The sequence below is a fragment of the Hemicordylus capensis genome, chromosome 4 (assembly GCF_027244095.1).
Source record: "Hemicordylus capensis ecotype Gifberg chromosome 4, rHemCap1.1.pri, whole genome shotgun sequence".
Taxonomy (NCBI): domain Eukaryota; kingdom Metazoa; phylum Chordata; class Lepidosauria; order Squamata; family Cordylidae; genus Hemicordylus; species Hemicordylus capensis.
In genome coordinates, this window is record NC_069660.1 from 317,541,575 (window position 1) to 317,558,679 (window position 17,105).

A 17,105-nucleotide genomic window follows, 5' to 3' on the forward strand; every position below is an offset into this window, starting at 1 on the left:
CCTCCCAGTCAGTGGCGGGGGGGGAGTCTACTCGTGAGTAGCAGCGGCACGGAGCCGCAACATGGCTGCTCATGATTTTAAAAACCGGGTTTGCAAAGCGCTCACTCCGCAAACCCGATTTAAGGGGCGGGCTACCTAAGCAGGCTAGCTGCTTGTAAGCCACCGGGTTCGCCTGTGAGCCCAGTGGTTTACATGAGCAGCAAAAATCAGGCTAGGCTCTCCTAGCCTGATTGTTGCTGCTTGTGGGAATAGCCTCACTGAGTCAGACCTATCGGTCCATCTTGCTCAGGATTGTCTTCACAGACTGGCAGTGGCTTCTCCAAGGTTGCAGGCAGGAATCTCTCTCAGCCCTATCCTGGAGACGCTGCCTGGAGACACATCTAGTCTCCCATTCATATGCAACCAGGGCAGACCCTGCTTAGCTAAGGGGACAAGTCATGCTTTCTGCCACAAGACCAGCTCTCCACTTCAGTGCCCTACTCCTTCCCACTGAAGAAAGGAGAAGCCAAGTTAATATATATGTATAAAAAAAAAGAGCCAACTTTATGTAAATTTGCTAAATCTGCATAATTCACAGCCGCGGGAGGGGGGTTTCCAGCCTTGGGGTCCAAGATGTGCTTAGACTACAACTCCCATCTTCCCCAGTTGATATAAAGTGTTGCGAAGATAGCAGGTAGGCTTGTGCATCATTCATTCATTCAAGAGAGAGAGCGCACTGTGGATAGCTTCTTTTTTTAAAAAAAATCCTTTCTGGGAGTTCTTCGCCAATTAAAAAACAAGCACCCAATAGCTGCACATCCACGCTTTGACGGGCAGGTGGCGCTAAAGCAGCACCTTTCGTCGCTATTTATATGCCTTTAACGAAAAGGGTTTGGCCTTTTGCCTTAGAAAAGGAGGGCTGCTTGGTTTTCCAACAAACTGCCGGCCAGCCACGACCTACTCCTGGGAAGGCGCTGATTGCTGACCTTCTGTGCCCCGCCGTGAATGCTTTGAACCTGTCCCGCCTGCAAAGTCTCCCCTGCAGCTTGCAAGCCGGGGCGGCCTCTCCAGACCCACGACAGCGAATCCAGGGCGGTGGAGAGGCAGCTGGAACTGCCGCAGGGAGGGGCAGGCAGGTTAGAGCAGGAAGAAACCAAGCAGCCGGGAAAGCAAGGGGGGGGAGAAGTAACCAAGCAGCCGGGAAAGCAAGGGGGGGGAGAAGTAACCAAGCAGCCGGGAAAGCAAGGGGGGGCAGTAGCACTGCCTCTGAGCTGGGCTCCCTCCTCCCCCTCGCCGGGCACTGCAAAGTGGTTGCTGCCAGCCGGCTTGCAATTGCAGCAAGGAGAGCGCGAGGCCGCAGCCGGCATTTGCACGGCTGGTCCGGCCTGGCCCCGCGCGGGCCGCCGGGGCAATGCAGGCGCTGCTGGTGGCCCTGGGGGCGGCCGCCGGGGCCCTCTTCGCCCTGCTGGACGGCTGGTACCTGCTGCGGATGCCCCTGACCCTGCTGTACGCCCGGTGCCTGCTGCCCACCGCCTGGGACCTGCTGGAGGAGCAGACCTTCCGGGGCCTGGTGCTGCCCTCGGACCTGGACTTCCTGGGCCACATGAACAACGCCCGCTACCTCCGCGAGGCCGACCTGGCCCGCTGCGTGCACCTGACGCGCTGCGGCCTCTTCCGGGCCATCCGGGCCCTGGGGGCCCACTCGGTGCTGGCCGCCTCCTGCTGCCGCTACCGCCGCTCGCTGCGGCTGCTGGAGCGCTTCGTGGTCCACACCCGCCTGCTGGGCTGGGACGAGCGGGCCTTCGTGCTGGAGCAGCGCTTCGTCAGCGCCCGCGACGGCTTCGTGTGCGCCGTGGTGCTGGTCCGGCAGCACGTGGTGGGCGCCGCGCCGGGCAAGGCCGTCGAGCAGCTGTGCCGGAGGAAGGTAAGGCGGCGGCAGGGCGGCCGGGGGGACACCCCCCCGCCGGGACACCCTGGCCAAACCTCTGCGCCCAGGCGGCTGACAGCCACCAGGAGCCTTGAGCCATCCTGATCGGATCTGAAATGCCCAGACATTGAAAAAATATATATATAATAAAATTGATTAGATAGATAGATATACCGCCCGTCGGAACTGGCTCAGGGCGCTTTACAATTAAAACAGAAAACATTAAAAACAATTATAACAGAGATACAAATATAAATACCAATTTAAAACAACTTAAAAAACAATTAAACAATTACGACCCTGAAAACCAGGTATTGAGACAATTAAATAATAAGCACAGACATCGGGCCCGTGGGGCGTCGTGGGCACAGAGTGCTGGAGGAGAGCAGGGGGTCCCAACCTGCGCTGCTCCAGATGCGAAGAACGTAAGAACAGCCCTGCTGGATCAGGCCCAAGGCCTATTGAATCCATAGGGTTGAGCTGGGGCGTAGCGAGGTTGGAGGGGGCCCAGAGACAAGATTTAAAAATGGGCCCCTCGCTGATATACACGCACACAATATATATCGTGCACTCACACTCACATCCCCATTATGAATACGGTGGATATCTAGTTCACATTGAATCTAGGTTTTTTTGCTCCTGCCGATCTCCAAGACACTCAACATAATTCATAGGAGGTGCAACATGGGCGGGTGGGGAGTCATGTGATGTGCCTCTGGGGGGCCCCTCCAGGCAGTGGGGCCCCAAGATGACTGCCTCCCCTTGCCTGATGGTAGTTACGCCCCCGGGGTTGAGCCCAGAACAGGATTCGTATTCCGTTCCGGACTCGGAACACAAATGCCCAGAACGTTCTGTCAAAACAACCAGTTGTGACGGTTCCAACAAATTGAGCTTGGGACATTTCTGCTGTGCCGGGCGCCATTTTGGAGGCGTGTTTCCCCCTGGCTGACTGGTTTGGGCACTGGCTTCCGATTGGCTTGCGGCCTCCTCGCTTCTTGGCTGACCTATCATACAAACCAAGTTGATGTGTATGATAAAAAGCCAACCAAGAAACCAGGAGGTCGCCAGCCATTCAGAAGCCAGTACCACAACCATTCAGCCGGGGGGGATCACAACTCCCCAATGATGCCTGGAACACGCAAAACTAGGCGTGTGCCAGAACCGCAGTTGGGTTTTAGGAAAATCGGAAAGGGAACTTTAAGGAACAGGGTTTCCTGCTTGGGCGGTAGCTGGGGAGATCCAGTTCAGATCCCCATTCAGCCATGAAACACGCTGGGTGACTCTGGGCCAGTTGCTTATCTCTCAGCCTAACCCACCTTACAGAGTTATCTTGTGGGGATGGATACACATAACCATGTACGCTGCTCTGGGCTCTCTGGAGGAACAGCAGGATACAAATGTAAAAAATAAACAAATAAACAAGGCAATAACATACAAATAACCAGCAGTCAAAATTGACGGCCCTTCACACAGCATCAGCCCTCTCCAAGAGCCCAATGAAAATGCCACATTTTCTCTCTGCACCAGAAGGAATACAGAAGGGGCCTTCAGTGGAGGAGTGTGCCATACTGTGGGTGCCATGAGCAAAAAGGCCCTGCTCCTGATAAATGTCTGACAAGCTTTGGACAGCAGGGCCTCAGATCAGGTGGCAACTGGCGTGTGCAGGGATACGTTGCTGGCACCAGCCGTAAAGGGCTGTGCTCTGAAATGGGCCTGTGGGACATGCAACCTAGCAATCCCACAAACAGCCTCTCGGCATTGTCCTCCAACCTTTCACAGAGTTCTCGCTACCTGAGCTCCAGATGCACCCAGGAAGGACTGGATATCACAGGAAGCTCTCCTGTATAATCAGCAGGCCAGAAATTGTGTCCAGTCTGTGTAGCCAGTAGTTATTTCTGCTAACTCAGGATAAGCTCAGATAAAAATCTCGGGCTATCCGGCGTCACAGAGCCGAGATCGGGCCCAATCCTGGAGCTCCACATAAGTAGCCCTCCCAGAATCTAGTTTTCTGTGTGTAAGGAAGGAGAATTCAGGTGGCAAGGCAACAGCCTTCTAATATCTAATGACAAATAAATATGGTATGTTTTTGTCCATGCAAATTGCTAGTTGTTGCACTGATGGGGCATTTGCAATATTTAGGGATGCCAGGGGAGTGCATTGCAGAAATGCCCACCTCCATTGCGTAACAAGCCATGCCCTGAAGGAATGGACTAACCAGTAATGCGAGGAGGTTGAATTGGGCAAAGAGAGGTCACTTTGATCAGCACATCACTTAACTAGCAGGAAAGTGGGAATACATCCAATCAGGGACCAAGAACAAAGGTGGGCAGCTTAATTGGGATGAATTAATCACCTGGTGGGCTTATGTGGATCTCCTGACACACCCTCACTCACCTGCTCTTGTGCCAGAGTTTGCCTTGGAGGCTGAGAAGCAAGAACTGCTAAGATGGGGTTCTAAAACTTGGGTCCTCAGATATTGCTGGGCTGCAACTCCCAGCATCCCCTGCTGCAATTTTATTTTTATTTATTGTCACATTTTTATACCGCCTTTCATTAAAATAATCTCAAGGCTGTTTACAAAACATTTAAAACAATATAAAACCATAAAAACTACACAATAAGAATTTAAATGGAATATAAAATAAAAATCTAATTAATAGTTTTAAAAATATGTACAATGTAACCATAATTATATACAAAGCAGAGGCAAAAAAATTAAAAAAGCCCACTCATTTAAAAGCCTGGGTAAAAAGCTAAGATTTGACTTGCTTTCTAAAAACTGAGATGGAGATGGGAGTGGAGGCCCACTGGGAGAGCATTCCAACGTCTGGGGGCAATAACTGAGAAGGCCCTGTCCCACGTACACGACAGGAGAGCCTCCCTCATTGTCGGCACACAGAACGGGGGCCCCTCTGATGACCTCGTCGAGCAGGCAGAGACCCTTGGGAGCAAGCAGTCCCTCAGGTATCCAGGGCTCAAAGTATTTAGGGCTTTAAAGGTCAAAACCAGCACCTTGAATTGGATCCAGAAACAGATTGGCAGCCAATGTAGCTCTTTCAAAATGGGGGTATTATGGTCCCAGTGGGCAGCTCCAGATAACATCCTAGCTGCCGCATTTTGCACTAGCTTCTGAATATTCTTCAGGGGCAGCATTAGAGCTCATAGAGTGTGTTACAGTAATCCAGCCATGACATGACTAAGGCGTGGGTAACCGTGGCCAGATCTGCCTTCTCAAGAAAGGGACACAGCCGGTGCACTAGCCAAAGCCATGCAAAGGCACCCCTGGCCACCGCCTCCACCTGAGCTTCCAAAAGCAGAGTTGGACCCAGCAATACCCCCAATCTGCGTACTTGCTCCTTCAAGGGGAATGCAACCCGGATCCAGAACCAGTAGAATCTCCTCATCCCAATTGGCTCTCCTACTGACCAACAGTACCTCCATCTTGCCCAGATTCAATCTCAGTTTGTTAGCCCACATCCAACCCAACACGGCCTCCAGCCCCCAATTCAGGACATCCACTGCCTCCCTAGCATCAGGTGCCAAGGAGAGACAGAGCTGAGTGTCATCCGCATATTGCTGACAACTCAATCCATGTTTCTGGATGACCTCTCCCAGCGGTTTCATGTAAATGTTAAACAGCATGGGGGACAAGACCAAACCCTGCGGGACCCCACAGGCCAGTGGCCAAGCAGTACTCTCCCAGCACCACCTTCTAGACTCTTCCCTCCAGAACAGACCAAGGCCACTCCAAAGCAGTGCTTCCAAACCCTATACTCAAGAGTCAGTCCAGAAGTATACCATGGTGGATGGTATTGAACACCACCAAGAGGTCCAGCAGAACCAACAAGTCCCAGTGACTTTTCCTGGAGGCCTGAAGCAGATCTTTGCTGGGGTTGGGCCATCCGGCTGGGAGATAATTCTAATCTAATCAGAGCCCGCTTGCGCTGTTTGAGTAGGGTGCCCTAACCACCATAAAGAGCGGGGAAAGAAGGGTGGTGGAGAGAAGGGAAGTGCAGGAAGCTCCAAGCCAAGCTTTCCCTCAGCATTGGGCCTGCCCTCTCCCACCGGTGGAAATTCTGACTCCACAGTCCTGGGTCTGTTAAAAGAGATAGATGGCTAGAGACTATGAAAATTACAGTTGTGATTGTCGGTAGACACTGCTGAGTGTCGAGGGTGGAAGCCTGCATCTCTCATATTGAACGAAACCTGAATGGCTTTAAGAGGAGTTTGGATAATTTCATAGAAGAGAGGTCTGTCAATGGCTACTAGTCAGAGGGCTATAGGCCACCTCCAGCCTCCAAGGCAGGATGCCTCTGAGTACCAGTTGCAGGGGAGTAACAGCAGGAGAGAGGACATACCCTCAATTCCTGCCTATGGCTTCCAGCAGCATCTGGTGGGCCACTGTGCGAAACAGGATGCTGGACTAGATGGGCCTCGAGCCTGATCCAGCAGGGCTGTTCTTATGTTCTTATGAAGACCACAGTATTAAAGTGGATGCTGTCATTTAGGCTCTGCAAAATGGAAACAAAGCATTATGTGCAAAGACCTCTTCTGATCTGCAGAAGAGGTCTCATAAAAATAATATCAGGATTCATGGGCTGTGTGAATGCTCGAATTGTTTCTGCCTTCATTGACTCTCTGCCTTCCTGAAGGATATAAATTAGAAATCAAGCGAGTTCATAGGGCCCACAACTCCCCACCTCATGAAGGAGGCAGACCATGGGCCAGGGGCGTAGCAAGGTTGGAGTGGGCCCAGAGACAAGATTTTAAAATGCTCCCCCCCCCATTGAAGCTCAGCTCACGAAGTAAAGAAATCTTAAATGAGGTCGAATAGTGGTAACAAAAAGCACTGTCTGTGTGTGTGTGTGTGTGTGTGTGTGTGTGTGTGTGTGTAGCACCTATGTGCCACAAAAGAACATCATCCTAAATTTTGTAAATTGTGGACGCTGCAAGTCATTTCATGGTCCTAGAGAAAGACATGCTGTTCTGGTAGCTCCTGGCCTTAACACTCCCATCAATTTCGGAGGATGAATACAACTGAAGGAAGCCCGGGCAGGTGAACGGCTGGGGGAGTCAGTCATGTGACCTGCCTCTGCCCCCCCCCCGGCAGTGGGTCCCCAGACAACTGTCTCCCCTTGCCCTAGTATAGTTACGCCCCTGCCACGGGCTTTTATTGTCGCATTTGAGATTTCCACAAAGAGGGTGTACTAAAGAGAGCGCATAGGATCTCTGTTGGGGAGGAAATGGTCTGACTGTTTTCAGAAATGTCATCAGGAGGTGAAGGACATTTTCTGAGGCTTTCAAGGGACGGTGGCATCCAGTTACACATTTTTGTTCCTTGCAGTATTCTGCATTCTTCACATGGACCACCTCAATTCCTTTGTTAATCCAGCTGAAGCAAAGAACCTTTTAATTAGATGTGGGTCCTCCCCATCCAGAGCCACCTAATGGTGCAGCAGGGAAGTAACTTGCCTAGGGAGCAATATTGGTTGCCAGTTCGAATCCCCGCTGGTATGTCTCCCATACTATGGGAAACACCTCTATCGGGCAGCAGCAATCTAGGAAGATGCTGAAAGGCATCGTCTCATTCTGCGTGGGAGATGGCCATGGGAAACCCCTCCTGGATTCTACCAAAGACAGCCACAGAGCTCTGTGGTCACCAGGGGTTGACACCGACTCGACAGCACAACTTTATCTTTACCTCCCCATCCAACATCCAGTCGAAGAATAAATCTCTGCCCACCCTCTGTTTGGGGCACATCTCTAATTTTTATTCTTCTCCCACTGTACACTGCCTGGTTTATTTTTGTCCTTTCTCATTTTCCCCAAGCCCTCACATTATTTTAAGTTTTCATTGTATTTTTTGCCCATCATCTGGAATAGAAAATGCAATTGTATGAACTACCATTTTGCACTTTCTGTTTCAGAAAAGCAAGGGGGGGGGCAGAAAGAGGAGAAAAGCACAGTACTTTACTCTTCAGGTCTCCAGCAATGCCCCCCAAACCCCCCCAATAAGCTGGATTTGGGGTGAATATCTGCCCTCCTCCCCCCCAGAGCCACAAAATGGCTCTGTACTGTAAAATGGTGGCTGGAAATGACATCAGAAGTCATTTCCAGACACGCAAAACCACAAATAGGCGAATTTCACCTATGTTTTTAATATCACAGATACAGAAACTGGGTCTGTAAGACCCGCCCACAGTTGTTGAAACCACAGATAACGAGGGCTTCCTGTATATGGTAAATTTGAATGATATTAGATTTCAATCTGAGAAAGATCTGCTTTTCTTGGGTGTGATGTGGGGGAGGACAGCAGCTGCAGCAAGGTTAAGAAGCTTATTCTGGGTTCATTAGAAATGACTGGAGCCCCAACAAGATTATAAAATCTCTTTCTTTAGTTTTCTTTTATACTTAGTTGACTCCATTTCTAGAAGACAATGTGAGTGGGAAATGAATTATGCTCCCAAACCAGTGAGCCTCCTTGATCACACCTTAATTTAAATTTGCTGGCTAAATTTGTTTAGTAATTTAAAAGCACTTTATTTATAGAATGGACATTACCGCCTTAATCTTCTCAATCTTATGTGAGAGGTTAGAACCCTTCTTTAATGGTTGATTAACTAAACTGGAGCACTGGGTAGCATCCAGAATAGTCCTGGCTAATGTAGATAGATTCACCTCTGTTCCAGACTAGTTCTTGCACTAATGCAACATGTTAGTAAATCACCCTGAGCTATTCTGGATTTGCACACAAGAAACTCCTTGCTAGGATCAGGGACGTGAGCCTGATACTCTCACCCCACTTCACCCACATACTTTTTTCTTTTCTTGGTGGGATGTTTTTTCCCTTCCCCTCTTGTAGTGATGGGTTGGGGTTTTTCAGGGCCCGCCCCCCGAACCTTTTGGGTGGGCCCTGGCTGTTATTCTGTTGCCACCACCTGTTCACAACCTGGAAAGAGGTTTCTGACCCCTTACCCTTAAGGTTCACTAGACTGGATCGAACAAAAGATCCTGTCTCCCTCACAGTTTCTCCAAATACCTGAAACCGTAACGTGACGACTTGGGAAATTTTTTTAGAAAATTGTGGTTTCTTCAACCTAAGGCTTGGGAGGCATGTGATGGATTGGGGGGGGCGTTCTTTCCCCACTGAGCACTCAGGAAACAGTATTAACAACTCAAAAAAGATGTATTGCTTCAATGGGATATGAATTGGAGAAAATGGGGGCAGGGGGAGAATAGAAAAGAACACCCAGGCAACACAGAAAAGGGAAATCACAAGTGAACACAAACTGATTGCAAGTATTGTCCCTGCAATATTTTATTTATTTATTTATTCATTCATTCATCTAATCAAATCAAATTTGTACACCGCTCCAAACTTTCGTCTCTGGGTGGTTAATAGTACCTTTTGTCCTGTGTCCTCGGCTGTTTTTAAACTGTTTTAAATGTTTTCATTGTTAATGGTTTTAAACGTTTAAAAAATGTTTTGTATTGATTGTTCTTAAAATGACCGATTTGCAGGTTTTGTTTTTGCTGCTGTGCACCGCCCAGAGCCATTTGGATGGGGAAGTATATAAAAGTAATACATAAATAAAATACTCCACAGTCCTCCAAGTGACCTCCCCAGCTCAAGATGAGCAAAGCCCCAGGGAGAGAGAGGGGGGCACTTTCCCACCTTCCCTTCTCTACTTCCCCACACCCAATCAACTCTAAACCTGTTTTTGAGACATACAAAAGAAACGAAACCCCTCCTCCAAAAAAAAGAGAGAGCGAGAAAGAGAGGGAAAAGCCAACTGCTAATTTTCTTTCTCTCTCTCTCTCTCTCTCAGGCGTACCCGTAGCTAATCCCATGCGTAACAGCTCTCATGAGAGTTTGCAAGCAAGCTGCCGGTAGGAGCCGAGGATGGAAATCCTGGGATTTCTGGGGGCCAGGTGGTCCCTGATCCCCGCCACCCCTCACCGGTCAGAACTTGTAATTGTGTGGGTGCCCAATCTGGCCTCCCAAGGACAGTTCTCTGCTCATCTGTGGGGAGAGCAGGCCAATCTCTCTCTCTCTCTCTGCAAAACCCTCTAAGGGTCTCCACACTGCTCGTGTGGAGAGCCTTACATGTGTGAGCACTGGAAGATATTCCCCTTAGGAGATGGAGCCGCTCTGAGAAGAGCATCTAGGTCCCAAGTTCCCTCCCTGGCAGCATCTCCAAGAAAGGGCTGAGAGAAATTCCTGCCTGCAACCTTGGAGAAGCCACTGCCAGTCTGTGAAGACAATACTGAGCTAGATAGGCCAATGGTCTGACTCAGTATATGGCAGCTTCCTATGTGCATATGACTACATCTTTAATTGGTGGGTTCCAAAGAGCCAATTTAGGCACACCTTGTACTCCCCACCCTCCTGCCTCCAGAATTGCATCACAAACTGCTGATGAAGCTCTCCCACCTTCCAAAGAGATTTGCCGTGCAGCAAAGGAGTGGGGGAGGACAGCTGTTTTAGAAACAACTCCAAACATCTCTTGGATGTGTGAAACAAGTTCTGTGGCTCTTAGTATACAGATCAATATAGGTTATTGTGTCGTTGCTAGCTTTCACAAGAGCCTGCAGTATGGGCCAACTCAACAAGATAAACCTTTTTAAAATGGATAACTAGATAAGCAGACTTTTCCCTATTTAAGCCAATGTGGTCTAAAAATGCAACGCTGCAGGATTCAAAAGCATTTTAAGTGAACCAGTTCACATATGGAGATGAGAAATCATAAACCTTTCTGGGGAAATATTTACTGTTTATGGAGCAGACAAAAAATTCTACTTTGACACTTTTAAAATCAAATGCAGTTAAATTGTGTATAAATTCCAATCCTCATTTCAGCCAATGTTTGTGCCATTTGCCATATATAATCAAATGATTGCTTCAACCTATATACAGAATTGGTAAACCTTTTCACAACACACATTAACAGTTCAGGAGGTGTTTTAATAACCATGTATAGAGAAGCTAAAAAGCTGTATCCTACCTATGTATATTATTATCTCTGTAGCAACTATAGTTACCTTAGCATCAACATACTTGAAATTCAGCTTTTGTGCATGTACTGCAAATTTAACAACTCTCTCTGAATCTACTTTGCTTGTTTAGGTCAATGATAACATTTTGGCTTAAATCATCATCATTAGACATAACCAATAACAAATCTGCAATAGATGCCTTCCTTGGTTGAGCATACATCAAACAATAATGCAAAGATCCACCCTACCTAGTCCACAGATGCAATAGTGTTGTTTTGCCAACCTTTAATATATTATGAGAACATAGGTTTGGTCCAGAAATAACAGCAAACCTCACGCTCCTCCCTTGCAAACAAGGGGAAAAGATTGGAAGCTTCCATTTGCTGTTCTGTTATAAACTTCATTTTCCTTTCCTGTTGTGCTTGGAAGTGATGCAGGAATCTGTGATTTGCGAAAATCCTAAGTAGTTAACAAGCCAGGATATCAAATGAGGTTTGGATGTCCGGTATTTAGTTTCATGCAACATTCCAGGTCAGAGCGTAAAACATCCTTCTGTGAGTGGGGGAAAATTTTGTGTGGCTTCCTCTTTGCCAGTGCTCCATTGCCAATTAAAGACTCTCCTCTTTCAGCAAGCCTTTGGTCTCTCTGCTGCTTAAAGAAAATAGTTTCGGTTGTTTTGTTTGTTGGTCTCTGATTGATTGTTGTTTCTGCTGCTTTGTTACTTATGGCTTGATAACTGGGCAAAGAGGCACCTTTCAAAGTGTTCTCTTACATTTATTTATTCAGTCAGATTTTTATACCACCTGATATGTACAGCTCTAGTCAAGAAAAGAACAACTGTACCAACCCCAACAAGATGTACATCTCTAGGCAAGGAAAGAACAACTATCCAATCCCGGGGCAGAGCCCCTCCAGTGACTGTTTTCCAGGGTATACCCTGTGGTTGGTTTGGGTTCTTTTAGACTTGGGCTCTTCTAGGACAGGGAACTATTTTCTTATAACTTTGCTATCTAAACCACTTTAATAAACATATAGAAGAAAAGGACTTGCTGAAGGAGAACCAGCATGGCTTCTGAAAGGGCAGGTCCTGCCTCACTAACCTTTGGATCAGGGGACAAGTTCATGTGTGGATTGGTAACTGGTTGAAGGACAGAGGGTAGAGATAAATGGAGGGTTTTCACAATGGAGGGAAGTAAGAAGTGGGGGCCCCCAGGGATCTGTACTGGGACTGGTGCTCTTTAACTTGTTCATCAATGATCTAGAAGTTGGGGTAACCAGTGAAGGGGCCAGATTTGCAGACACTAAACTCAACAGTAGGAGGTGAGCCACAGCTTAATCTGTACCCTTTTGTACTAGTCTGGACATCAAGCTCCTGACTCAGTGGCAGAACTCACCAGCGCAGTATATTTGCACTAGTGCAGTGTTAGTCTGAATGTATTGAGCCTCGTCTTTAGGGATGTCAGCCCTAGACATTAATCTGATCAGAAATAATGTTTCTGCCATTCAAAGTGTATTTTGGCAAACATAACTACCAAAATCTGAAACTTACCAACCAGAAACTGGAGTTTCATTTTAAATAAGAAATCTTATTCTCAGATTTAGATTTAATGCATTTCATGCATTAATCATGCATTTTAAAACATGCATTTAAAACTTAAAATCCAATTCTCAAAATTTAAAGATTTTGAGAATTGGATTGCAATGTCTTTGCTTCACAGAGTGTCAGCTTTAACTTCTGGTCCTCTGATCACATATGAGATTTTTCCATGTTTATCTTAGTTATGTTTTCTTGCAGGTAGAGTCCCCGGAATTTCCTGAAGATGTCCTGCACTGGCTTAAATACAATGAAGCCAGCAGCGAGAGAATGAAGGCCATGAGAGAACTGCAGAAAAATAACAAACTCCACTAATCCAAAATTTCTCCGTCCTGTCCACTACTTCATCCAGTGCTGGAGCAGACCTGCACTTCAGCAGAACAAGCAAAGGTTATGGAGCTGCTGCTGCTGCTGCTGCTTCCGTACAGCTGCAAGGCAGTCACTGATGACCCTCCCCCATTGTTCAGAACTTCAGCAGCAACAAAGCCGTCCCATAGAGGGACAGTGTCAATCACAAAGGATTGCGAATCCTGAAGCAGTGGTCCTGTCATGGTCCTGTGACACTGGCAGCCACCCAAATAGGCATATGGTTATACCAGCACAGCTAGGGTGCCGTGCTGGTATAGATCCCCCATGCCAGTTTATCTTCAAGCTCCACAATACTATCTTCACCCACTGGGTCTAAGTGGGGGATAGGATTGCGCTATAAGGCCATTAAGCCTGACATGAATTTGACAAAGCTGGAGTAGAGTCCACTTCAAAAGAAAGCAAACCCTGGTAACTCTGTAATGAGCATCATGGCCCTGGTTACTTAGGAGAATCGCATTTACAAGAATTGCATTTAGCCTCTTGATTTCAAATTGACAGATCCAGGGTACTGCAGAAACCAAAGTGTTAAATGCAACCTAGGGTTGTACAGTGTTGGGAAGAATCTGCAAAACTGACCTAAAGTGATTGATCTCCAGTTCCCACACAATTACCTGTGTGAGCTTTGCTACCTAGGGCATGTGGCTGCTTTAGATTTGGCATCCATCAAAAGCCAAACAAACATATGCACACACCTATTAGCCTAAACGGCATGTGTGCAAATCTATGCCAGGAATATCCCCACACATGTGGACTGGACTGGGAGTTTAAAAGATTTCTATATTAGGAGTCTTTTGCATGGAAATATAATTTAACACATCCAGTTCCAAAAATGTACATGAGCCTATTCTGGTGTGATAAAGCAGAACCAGCCCGTCCTCGCTTGTCCTATGTGTAAAAATTAAGCACAGAATTAATTCATGCTTCATAAGACTTTCATCTTGGGGAATTTTCTCCCATATTTCTGATTCCACACAAATACAATAAATAAGAGTGGCGAACTGAGATCAAGAGAAATGTCCATGCAGAGGGGACTTCAAAGGACCTTGGTGTTTATTAGAGAGAAATATTTGTTTATTATTTTCATTTTTCAGTGGTTTTCTATAATGCTGGTTCAATCAGGGATGGTTTTCAATAGGCACAATTCTGCCCGTTTCAAACTTCTGGCATTAAATAGACTTCTGATCAGAGCAGAGTTGGCATGCAATACAAGTATTGGAAAAAGAGTTACAGAACAGACAAAATTATATCTTCTATTGATCCAATACTATGTGGTACAGGCATTTGCCAGCCTTCCATCTACACAGAATTCTTTACTGGGCAGATCTGAAAGGTAGCAAATTTTTAACCATTCTGTATGAAGAAGGTTTGTTTATTTATTTATTTATTTATTTATTTATTTGGAAGCCTGTGTGCTCCTGCAGGAAAGGTGTCACCTCTGCCAGGTTTTATTTCTGGAACTTGGAATAATTGCTTGTCCAAAGCTTACTATGGGGGGGGGCATTTTTATGTTGGCTTCAGAGATACCTTTGGTATCTCCAGAAAGACGGAACTGGGTATCTGCTAAAAAGAGAGTTAACAGACTACTTTTTTGCCCATAGGTTCAAATGTGTAAAAAAAATGTAATGGGTTAGAATAGAAATATAAAACTTTGGGGACAGGGGGTATATTATCAGCAATTTTGATGCTTCTGGTTTGTTTATTTTGGTTTTTTTGCTGGGTAAACTGCTTTAAGAGTGGGGGGGGTTAAATGAAAAGTGCACATAAATGTGCATAGTAATCATTATTTATTTGCATAGGTATGCTGCTTTTCTAACACTGTGCACAAGGCAGTTTGCAATCTAAAATAATAGCTTATTTCTAATAGCTACAGTGCAAGCAAGGACATAGGCTAGGTTTGGGGGAGAGGAAAATAAGCTGATACAGACTTTGACACCATTTATATATAATGGTTGCATACTGACCAGTGGCCTGTCCACAGGTGTAAATGAGTCTGGGGAAGGAGTTGCGGAATGGCCATTGGTCCCAGCCTAGCTGATGCAGGAGGCCTTGCTCTCTCGCCCCTCTCTCTGTCTCTCTCTTTCTTATGCGACCATATGAAAGAACTGGAAAACAGAAAAACAACAACCAGTGCTTTCGGGGGGGGGGCATTCACAAGTAACCTGCTCCTCCCTGTCGTATGCATTTATTTTTAAGAATAAGGAAAACGTTTATATTTATTTCAGATATTTACATCCTGCCTCTTAAAGAACTTATACAAATTTGTACAAATAAATAAAAGAGCTCTGTGCTTGTAAATGAATGGGGAACCATGCACACCGATACTAGGAATGAGCTAGCCAAAGGGAAATTCCTGCCCTCACAAAAACTGTACCTCTGCTTTTGAAGATAAAGGCCTAAGCATGCAAGGTCACTTTTCAAATGTTTGGAAATGTCAGCAAAAATTAGAGGAGGAGGCTTGTTCCCCCCCCCCCCCCCGCCCTCAGGTTGTGGTACAATTCATGATGCCTTGAAATGCCACAGAGGATGAGGGGCAGCTGCATTGCTTGGAGTAGGCATGGCTGCATAGATGCTGCGCGTTGCACCCTGGTATACATTGCAATATTGTCAAGCATTCCAGGATGCAACTATCCGTTCACATCCATTTTCATTTGCATCCATAAAAACATTGGTACCCCAACCAGCTGAATGGGCTGCATCAAACCAGCACTGACGGTGAGTCCTCAAAAGAATTACGTGTTGTTTTCCCCCAGTTATCTGCCTCACTGAGTTCCCTCATTTGTATTGAAGCACCAAATCAAATTCAAGAGGAAAGTTTTGCTTGGATGCACCTTAAGATTTAATTTAATGTAGACATTGTTAATCTGTTTGGAGGCTGTGCTGCTGCTTCTCTTGTGTTGACTTCTGGAAAATCGAGGGATTTGCTGTACCTTCGGTGATCCTGTTCATCAAATTAGACATGATGGTGGCAGTTCTTTGTATGTAAACATGATGGCACTGTCCCAACCACACAAAAAGAGGTGCATGAGGGGTCCTATTTGAAACCAAAAGTAGTGTGCGCGTGAGGAGTGCAAAATACTCCCAGAGCCATGGCTTAGTTCCCTACAGCATCTCTTCTTAAGCCTTTTTATCTGACAGAGGAACAGGTCCTTTTGGTATCAGAACTCATCTGAGGAGAAAGGTGCTAAGGAGAGAAGTTGCAGGGAGGTAAGTTGTGGGCAGAGGACATCATCAGAGCAGCTCTATATTTTTAAACACATAAACATGCTACCATCATACCTAGTTGAATCCTGAATGTACAATGAATTCTTCAGCCTGCTGGTTGTAGAGATTTATATTTGGACCTAGTTAACGAATGTAGTTTTTATAAATTTAAAGACAATAAAGAGTTATACATGGAATGAAAGATGAAATACAAATTTATTTTACACAGAAATACGCCGCAAACTCCCACTTGATACCCATATTTGGGTACGAGACATTGAAGTCATTCACACAATCAAGAACTGTGTTTTACCCGGGTTTGGGAGCTGTGTGTGCTCCCAATTTTCGGTTGTGTGGAAGCAAGGTAAGAGGAAAACCTCCGTAGAAGTGATTGCATGGAAGCAAGGTAGGAGGAAAAGGTATCCAGGTTTTCCTCCTACCTTGCTTCCACACAACTGAAAATCGGGAGCACACACAGCTCCCAAACCCAGGTAGCACACAGTTCTTAAATGGGTGGATAACCTCATTATTTTGTGCCAAAAACCTGAACCATTTCCCCCTCCTCCCTCACCATCCTGCAGCAGTCCCTGCCCAATGGAATTTAAAATGTTGTCAGTCAAGAGGAGATAGAAGCTAGTCCTTGAGGCTGTTTTCACGATGGGAGAAAACCGGGCAGCCTGGTTTTCTCCCATCGTGAGAACCACCAGGCTTGTAGATGAGACCAGTGGTTCTCTGGTGGCTCGCCCACCAAAGAAGCCCTCCCCTTAAACAAGCTTGCGCTCCACTAACCCCGTTTTCCCAATCGTGAGTCACCACGGCGCAGCTCCCCGGGATGCCCTGCACACTTGCGCGGCGCGTCTTGAGACTTCCACGGGCCCCCCGATCCCTGCAGCCCCTTCCAGCTCCATGATGGAGCCAGTAGTTGTGTGGGCGGCCGATCCGACTGCCCAGCAACGAGCGGCTGCTCATCTGTGGGGAGAGCAGGCTGATCTCCCTGCAGAACCCTCCCAGGTTCTACGCACGGATCGTGTGTAGAGC

General features: G+C 46.8%; 1 protein-coding gene across 1 annotated transcript; it reads left to right on the forward strand.

Annotated features, from left to right (window-relative positions):
* The first annotated feature begins 858 nt into the window (after window positions 1-858).
* THEM6 (thioesterase superfamily member 6) lies at window positions 859-16,269 on the forward strand. Its single transcript, XM_053247701.1, has 2 exons — window positions 859-1,903; window positions 12,699-16,269. Exons 1-2 carry the CDS (start codon window positions 1,391-1,393, stop codon window positions 12,810-12,812), a joined length of 627 nt encoding a protein of 208 aa, XP_053103676.1. The 5' UTR covers window positions 859-1,390; the 3' UTR covers window positions 12,813-16,269.
* The last annotated feature ends 836 nt before the right edge of the window (window positions 16,270-17,105 follow it).